Source organism: Electrophorus electricus, chromosome 4, assembly GCF_041902795.1.
Source record: "Electrophorus electricus isolate QZ-2024a chromosome 4, ASM4190279v1, whole genome shotgun sequence".
In the NCBI taxonomy this organism is placed as follows: domain Eukaryota; kingdom Metazoa; phylum Chordata; class Actinopteri; order Gymnotiformes; family Gymnotidae; genus Electrophorus; species Electrophorus electricus.
The window spans coordinates 16,545,001-16,553,568 of record NC_137500.1 but is presented as its reverse complement, the minus strand read 5'-3'; the positions used below and the strand labels follow the sequence as shown (position 1 = coordinate 16,553,568).

The window sequence follows — 8,568 nt, the reverse complement described above, 5'->3', positions numbered from 1 at the left end:
AAATCACTAAAACGGTTTTACAGTTTCCAGAATTATTTTTTTCCCCCATGCATTAGATGCTAACGAATTACATCTTTTTGGTAATCATGCTTTACTTTGTATTTTTTAGAAAGTATACATTTATGAAACCGGCTTCTTAAAACTGTAGAAATGTATTTCGCATTGCATGATGGGAAGCGGGAACGTCATCAACATGTTACAACTGAGCTTTTATTTAATAAATTTAAAAAAAAAAACACATGCAGTAAAGCCGTTGTAATAATCAACAATAACTCCATTTTGAAACATAAATGAAACCTGCTGCATTTTATTCTAGATGATTATTCAATTTAACTAAAGCATGTAACAACGTTTATTACCAGAGATTGACCACCAGGAAGCAGTATTTATACGTTTACAAATCTGGCCAGGCTATACGGAAGCCTACATAGCCCATTATTTTTTAACAGTTAACAAATTAATGTTCGAAATACTCAGGATGTAATTGCTGGACACCAGAATCCAGTTAATGTTGACGTCCACGAACAACTTATTTATCTGTTGGATGAATGATGGCGTGTAAAATTGTAATTTCATCCGCGAGGATTGGCTATACACGTATATAATGTCACGCTCTACTTAACGTCATCTGGTAAAGCCAGAAATTCTAATGTTTTTGCGCAGTTTCTTAACTGACTTTTCATTCAAGAGCAACAGTTCAATGCAGTCTGTAGTGGTGGAGGGGAAATCTGTTTTCCTGAAAATCAGAAAATCTTGCAGAACACGTTTATGAATTATGGGTCATTTATGGGCTAGGTTGTTTCTTGTGATGAATGTACATTGTACATTTGGTATTAATGCATTGGGAGGGAAGACATTACAGTGAACAAAGGAAACTTTTTTTAAAGTTCATACACAGTTTGTGTACTCCAGGTGACACAATGAGTTTGACAGAGTTATGTGCTAAAACGGAAGTTTTAGGAATAGCTACAAAACCAGATAATTGCGAATATAATTAGTATGTATATATACAAAATATATACATGCAGTGTTTTTCCCCCAGAATAGTCCAATTCATAAATATTGTACAAATACTGTCATTTTATGAACACAGCGTTAGACAGAGATGCATAAGGCATGGTTCATACTTGTGTCATTGATGATTTTATAAAATTATAATTTTTAGTTCTTTTCATTTTTAAATACACTGAATACCTGCATTTTAGAAAAGAATGAAAGCACACTTTAACAGCTCAATCTTAAACTTCACCTCTTTCTCGTTTCCTTCACCCCTCTGCTCTGGCTGCACTCTCATACACCTATTTTAAAAAATCATGATTCATATGCATTTTATAAAGTCAAGAGAATCATCTGATATATTGTGTCATCTGATATATTGCATGTTTTAAAGCCCCTCCTTAATCACTTACATCTGGACGCTGAAAAACGTTTTAACGTCAGGCTTATATTTTCGTTGCCATTTGTAATAAATGCATATCCCTCTTTCACAACAGATTCACGTTAGAAGTAAACCGATAAATCTCTTCCTCAAGCAGACACACGAATACACGTTTACGTGCAGAAGCGTTGCTCTATACTTGACGAAGCACGTTATTGCTAAACCCTTAAAACTAGCAATTTAGCTAGCTAAACCCTTAAAACTAGCAATTTAGTTATCGGTAACAACTATAGAACTTGTTTTTTGTTTTTAATCCAGGGATTGGCTATAGTTTGCACTACCTAACAAGTCAGCAATGTCTCACATTATTACAAATAGCATGTTCAGTTTACTTCGCTTTAAAATGTTTTAAAAGTGAAGCTAGTCTGCTAAAGGAACGTGAAATATTGCAAACAGCACGGACAGCATTCCAAACGTCAAACGTGCGTAAGCACGTAAAGATGTGACGAAAAATCCAAGTACCTTGTTCTCGGCCGGGGAAGAAGCTGATCCAGATACTCAAATTTCATTCTAGTCTAAAAAAAAATCCCGCAAGTCACTGCTAACTAATGTTAAAACAAATTATTGCATTTTTGTTAAGGTTAAACACATTACAAGTTACCCGTAACCCAGAGAGCATGCAATAGCTTCACTGCTGGTGCAAATGGGAAGGCATCAATCCTGATCATGCCTTACTGGTGAAAGACATCCCTGAAGATACAGAGATGGGTTTTGTTTTTTTCATCTAAAGACTGCCCTTCTGTTGGCCCTGAAATTATTATCCATGCATTTGTAACCGTCAAGAATTGATTACTGCAATGCTGTGCTATAGGCACTCCCTGGTCAGGTTTTGAACAGGTGGTAGTATGTACAAAAATCAGCTGCAAGGGTTTTAACCCATATCTAGATCCTGGAAGCACATCAGTCCAACTTTGAGACAATGTAATTATCTCCCAGTAGAACCAGGATTTGAACTCAAGGTCCTATCCACTTGCTACCATTGCCCCCCAAACCCTGTCATTTATTGTCATTTGAATCAATCACCAACATTCTTTCCAGCAAGGAGACAAGGGGACTTCTTTCATTTAATTCCTTCACATTCCAACACAAAACGAATAGGCAAGTTTGAACCATTTATATGCGCTTTGTGTTTGTTTTGATTGTCAAATTATATATAGACAAAAATAAAATTAAAACTGATGACTTTTAAAATATCATTTTTTAGAATTTCTTAGGTCCTCTCTGTGGGTGTAGAGGGCTGGGACAGTTCCCCACTGGTATCAATGTATAAAGCATATAGAAACATAAAAAATATTTACAATGAATAAAGGAAACTTTATTGAGTTGATACACTTGATTTGGATTTCTTAAATTAAAAATGTGCAACAAAGCTATTAGGAATACAAATCTCTGGGAAAAGAATACCCTGGGACAATAATATAAGTTCTTGGATCATATTCGACATTAGTGCTCCAATATATATCTTTGAATATAATAATATATCTTTGTTTTCACAAAATAGTCACAAATGGATGTGAACTGAGAAAGCAGGTGAGCTAAACCCTCAATGTTCTGCAATGTTTTGTCATTGCAGATATGGGCGAGACAGATAGAGAAACAGGGTCATGCCCAGCAGAGGAAGGGGGGAGAGAAGTGTCCCTGAGTGCCCCAAGATGAGCAGGACAGCCCAGGGCATCCATGCCGCGTGTCATGTAACAGCCACGTTGGGGCCGCCCTCAGGTGCCAGGAACTGCACCTTGGGCACGGCCAGTGCTGAGTTGTTGCGCCGCATGGAGCCGCCCTTACGTACTGAGTTGGCACGGCGAACTGAGTTGCGCTTGCGCAGCGAGTTCTGGTGTGACAGCTCACTCTTCTGCAGTGTCTGGATGAGGATGGATGGCTTCTCATCGAGTTCGCGTGCGCTGCACCGCGGTGTCGCCACTTTGACCGTGTTGCCAAACTTGGAGTAGTCGACAGAGTAGACGCCGTCCTCCTCGGTGACGATGGGCACGAAGCGGTGGCCCCACTGGATCTCCTCACTCACATAGGAGGTTCGCGCCTGCGTGGTGATGCCTGTGGTCTCCACCACACCCTCGAGGATGACAATAACCTCCAGGTCACTGCACTGCAGCTCCATGGCTGACAGGTCATACAGTGGGCTGTCCTTGTCAATGGTGTGACAGATGATGAGCGGCGCCAGCAGGAAGATGCTGTTGCCTGCTGCTGCTGCGCTCTCCGTCTGCACATCAATCTGGTGGATGGGGATGACTTCACCCTCGGGCGTGATGCTGCGCCGCACCACCTGCAGGCGCACCGCTGCCCCGATGATCATACTCTTGCGCAAGTCGCCCACTCGAAGCATAAGGCAGAGTCTGTGGTTGCGTACGGCGATGCACGCCTGCCGGCTGAAGATGAGCGTTTCAGCACGCCGATGTGACTGTGCAGTCTTCATGAAGATGCAGCCCAGCATGATGGCATTGATGATGAGCCCAGCAATGTTCTGCAGGATGAGCACAGTGATGGCGGCAGGGCACTGCTCTGTGATCATGCGCCCACCGAAGCCGATCGTCACCTGCACCTCGATGGAGAACAGGAAGGCCGAGGTGAAGGACCTGAATGGGAACAGGAGTATGTTTAGAACCGATCCAATGGAAACGGGATAGTGTGGATCGGTGTGGATTAAATCCCATGCATTGCCCCGTGTACTTCATGCCAGCAGGTGTTTTTAGTTAGCACTGCTACAATACCAATAACAAAGTAGTATAGTATACTGATAAAGTACATAAAACCACCACACTCTGGTGGTTACTCAGGTATAATAATTAAAAAAAAAACAGATTTATACTAAAAGCTATTTAGTACTTGCTAAGCACTATACTTACTTAACATTGGTGACGCACTGTTCAATGCCTGCTTGACGGCTGGGGTCCAAATCTCCGTGCGCAAACGCTACCAGCCACCAACCCATGGCAAAAAGAAGCCAGCTGCAGAGAAAGGTCATTGTGAATATAACTACTGTAAAACGCCATTTCAGATCCACAAGAGTAGTGAACACGTCCTGTAGGAATCTTCCCTGTTCTCTGATATTCTTGTGAGCCAAGTTGCAGGCTCCACTTTTGGCGATGAAGCGGGCTTTGTTCACCCGATCTCTAAACACGGGCTTTCGGGGAATCCGCGAAACGACGTTTGGCAGAGTGAACTCCTCAGGAATAATACTTTTTCTTGCCAGCATCGTTACAGCATGTCAGCTAACACAGAAAACAGAAATCCCTCCAACCGATATGTCACAAAATGGTCAAAGGCGTAAATCACTGCGCACTCTCCAAAACTTTAAAGCCTTCAAATGATCAAATGTAATCGAACTGGCGAGTGTATTACAATTTGTATATATCAAACACAATGAAAAATACTACTCGCCAAATAACAAGCACATTACGCTGGTCTTAACGCAAGTTCAAAAAAGTTTCTTCATCGGCACAGATTCCGGCAACACTTCTACAGTCCAAGGGCAATAGACGTGCATAGCATGGGCGGTCACTGTCCCGTTTGCTCAACGAAAGCTATGGATGGGGGAGTCTTGCGAGATTAAATTAGCAAACCATTTTCGTTCGCATCATCTGTATCAAACTAAGACATAGATCAAAATATAGATCCAATTAAAAGTTATGATCACATAAGTTATGAAATCATGAAATAAACACTAAACTGGCATGTCGTTTTAAATGATATAATTATTTAAAGAAGAAAGATTAAGTGTATCAGAATTTCATTCATATTTTAAAAAGGCCAAAGGACTGAAATCTGCCTTCAGATGGTTCTAACGTAGTGAAAGGTGACCAGCAGGAGGCGTCATGTAGCAATCTATTCTCTGCCTTTGCGACTCTTGCGCAGGCTTAAATTAAATCCACTGAAAACTTAAATCCACAGAAAAATAGAAGCAATTATTTGAAATAGAGACACGATGAGTGGCAGTACCTATCATTAATATGAAGTTCATCTGAGAAAGTACGGGAACGTTCTGTTATTCCCTTAATATTTATAAAATATGTTATATAACTATTGCATTGTGGCGCTTTCACCACTATGCGAACTTAGTTTACTAAATTACTATACTTTAAAAAGTTTTGATATGGAAACAGTGAATGACACAGCTATACAATGACCCCACTACACAGGGTGATCACTCAAAGCAAATTTATTCCGTTCAAGTGTAAAAAAGTAGGCACACGGTATAATGTCATAAATGTTTATGTTACTAACAGTAATTACATATGTACATTTAAGACAACCCATCATACAAACAGATACATTGCATAAAACCGTAGGTCATAATTCTGCGCGCCATGCATCATATTAAAACACCTTACGAAAATGCATAGCCCTATCCTTTGACGTTTGGTCAGTAGTGACAGAAATCGCCCCTGAATCACCCCTGCAGTTGTATGCAGCGGGAGTTCGGTGCCTTGACCATAAAAAGCTACTTGTTGAGCTCTCACGTAGGTAAAATAATTATATCCAAAAGTCGGAGGTCGTATCTTTCTCCTTTGTTAAAATCCAATGCTGCTCACGATGTTTATAAAAGTTTTGCCTACTGTAACCCTTTCCAGAGAGAAGTGTTTAAGACATTGAGTAACAATAAAGTAGACCCTATTAGGGAACAGGCGAGAAATGGTGGCAGCCACATGTTAAGTAAATCACTTGGCTGCAAGCTGATCAGAGATCAGTTTTCTCAGTAATGTTGAATTTCGAAGTGTGCAGGCATAGCATTGAGTTTAAACGAGCTCGTGCTAGCCTAGCATCACACCTATGGTGTGAAACAGATTAAAGACAAACGTAACATTTAGCATCGCACAATTTAGCTCTCCACTAGGAATATTAGGCGAATGAACAGAATTGCAGATCTGACTGCTAAAAGAGCTTTTGTTTAGGCAAATCAGGCAATATTGTACAAAAAAGGTTCAGACACAGACTATAGTGTAAATAAAATGTTAATTGGTATTAAGTGTCTGCCACCCCTCAGAAAGCACAAGCTATATCATATTTTCAATTACCAAATCCAGGCCATAACGTGTCTGCGGGAATATGGTTTAGTGCACTGATTTCGATTAAATTAATGTTTGCATAGTTCTTTGTGCTTTTGTGGTACTAGCAGTCTTAATCATCCAGAGGACGAGACAGCAATGCACATCAGACAGACAGACAGAGTGCCGGCTCTCTTTCGTTTGCCAACAAATCTGTACAGTGTTGGTACCAGTCATATATAGCTGCTAATTTCTCCCAAGTATGAAACAATAAACATATTTTAACTTAATTTAACTTAATTTTTAACTTTAACCAAAGAATAAGCATTAACAAAAAAACAAAGCGCACAAAATCCCAACAAATACTGCATGTAAAACGTAAATAGTTAAAAGATTAAAGAATACGTTTGCTATTTTTCAACCCATACATTAGTAAAATAGTTGTTTTCCATGGTTTATAATGCCGCATATCCTCACTTAGAGGATACTGAGAAACATACCACTTCTCTACACCATCTCACGGGGCTTAATGGGACAACCGTTTTTGCATGTAAAAACCCAAGATAAGTAAATTTCCTGTTCAAATATGGGGAACTCACAGTGTGGTCACAAATATCTTTAGATGGTCTGCTGTGAGAAGAAAGGAGTATAATTTGTGGCAATCAAATGAAATATTAAGGCCTGCTGCTATTCAAAACAAGTTCTGAATAAATATAAAATACATAGAGACATATGTTACTATACTGTGTTACTATACTATACTTAGTATCTTCAAGAAAATGAGGTTTATCATGGTTTTTGATGGCTTAAATGACTGCCCCATTGGAGCGTGCTGAAGCCAAGTGAGAAGCTGGAACAGGTGCAGTAAGTCTCCTAGTCGTAAAACTGCCAGCGTTACAATATGCGGTGATTATAAATGATGGAGAATTTTTTTTAAAAAAGCTTTGACAAGGTACGGATGGAAAAAGCTCTTTAAAGAAGTGAGGGAATCAGGCATGATGAAGGCATAATTTGCAAACCATTCCTTTCCAATACTGGGGTAACTCATCTATCTTTGTTTCTTTAAGACAAAGGACGGTGAGTAGGAGGATTGTGTTGACGCGTGTGTGGATAGAACAGCTGATGCTGGTGTTGGGGGCACGGAGGGTTGAGGGGCAGGGGAGGAATCTCTTATTACATGTCTGCCTTGACAAAGGAGGCAAACATGCCATCCTCTTGCTCCATCAGGGTCTGAGGTGTACCATACTCTAAGATGTTCCCTCTCTTCATGACTATTACGAGATCAGCTGTCAGGATGGTGTGAACCCGGTGCTGGGGAAACACACACACACATACACACACACACACAGATATGAACATATATATTGTGAACAAAATTATGTTTATATAAGCAGTAAATTCCAGCTCTGCTCCGTAAATTAACTCAGTATTCTACTTATAATTTACATGTCAGTAGTCCAGCAGAGGACAGACAGTGGCAGTTGTACAGTGTTGAGTTTTCCACATTGTCAAATACAACAGCAACTCAAACTATACTTCACAAATACTGACCTTTGGACCATACACATTACAGCTAAATGAATACTTCAGAGAAACTGATCCAAAGGAGATGGTATCTAGGGCTTCAGAGGGGCAAAGGCTGAATTGGTACATGCGAGAGTCACACAATTACCAACCAGGATGTGTGGGTGGGGTTGTGGGCGTGGTCAGGGTAGGGGCTTCTGTTACTTGTGTGTGCGCACAAGGACGCTGAAGAGGCTGTCCTCTTGCGCTAAAAGGTTAGCTGCGCTGTCACACTCGACCAGAATCCCCGAGGAAAATACCAGCACCTGCTCCGCCTCCAGGATGGAGGAGACCAGATGCTGTGTCACAGAGAGATATAGAGATAGAAATAGAGAGAGAGAGAGAGAGAGAGAGAGAGAGAGAGAGAGAGAGAGACAAAAGTGCAAGGCAGAGTGTGTGAGAGAAAAAAAGAGCCAGAGAGTACAAAAGAGAGAGAAACAGACATACATGCAGAGTGACTATGGGAGAAAAAAGAAGAGAAAGTGGATGAGGAAAATGGAACAGAAAAAAAGAGAAGAATGCGAGAAGCTAGAGAGTGGAGCCTTGTAAAGATCCAAGCATTTGTAA

At 40.5% G+C, this 8,568-nt stretch overlaps 2 protein-coding genes across 16 annotated transcripts in view; both read right to left on the bottom strand.

Annotated features, from left to right (window-relative positions):
- Positions 1-2,586: 2,586 nt before the first annotated feature.
- kcnj8 (potassium inwardly rectifying channel subfamily J member 8) lies at positions 2,587-4,967 on the bottom strand. Its single transcript, XM_027026347.3, has 2 exons — positions 4,300-4,967; positions 2,587-4,029 (listed from the first exon to the last, which is right to left on the bottom strand). The coding sequence occupies exons 1-2, from the start codon at positions 4,647-4,649 to the stop codon at positions 3,126-3,128; spliced, it is 1,254 nt and encodes a 417-aa protein (XP_026882148.1). The 5' UTR covers positions 4,650-4,967; the 3' UTR covers positions 2,587-3,125.
- A 627-nt stretch (positions 4,968-5,594) lies between these two features.
- Positions 5,595-8,568, bottom strand: part of abcc9 (ATP-binding cassette, sub-family C (CFTR/MRP), member 9) — a 34,069-nt gene continuing 31,095 nt past the window's right edge. For 11 of the 15 annotated variants that reach the window (XM_081712660.1, XM_081712661.1, XM_081712663.1 and 8 more), the window contains 2 exons: positions 8,115-8,300; positions 7,611-7,749 (listed from right to left, as the gene is read on the bottom strand). In XM_081712660.1, the coding sequence (XP_081568786.1) occupies positions 8,163-8,300 (138 nt within the window). In that variant the 3' untranslated portion in view covers positions 7,611-7,749; positions 8,115-8,162. Of the gene's footprint in view, positions 7,750-8,114; positions 8,301-8,568 lie in introns of all 15 variants that reach the window. The other 4 variants (XM_081712662.1, XM_027026366.3, XM_027026368.3 and 1 more) reach the window with 1 other exon arrangement.

What these genes read in the sequence shown, in the direction of transcription:
- kcnj8 (XM_027026347.3), bottom strand. Translation starts at nt 4,649, where the DNA reads ATGCTGGCAAGAAAAAGTATTATTCCTGAGGAGTTCACTCTGCCAAAC. An exon ending in CAGTGCGTCACCAATGTTAA is followed by an intron (nt 4,030 to 4,299) that starts GTAAGTATAGTG and finishes GTTCCCATTCAG; the next exon opens with GTCCTTCACCTCGGCCTTCC.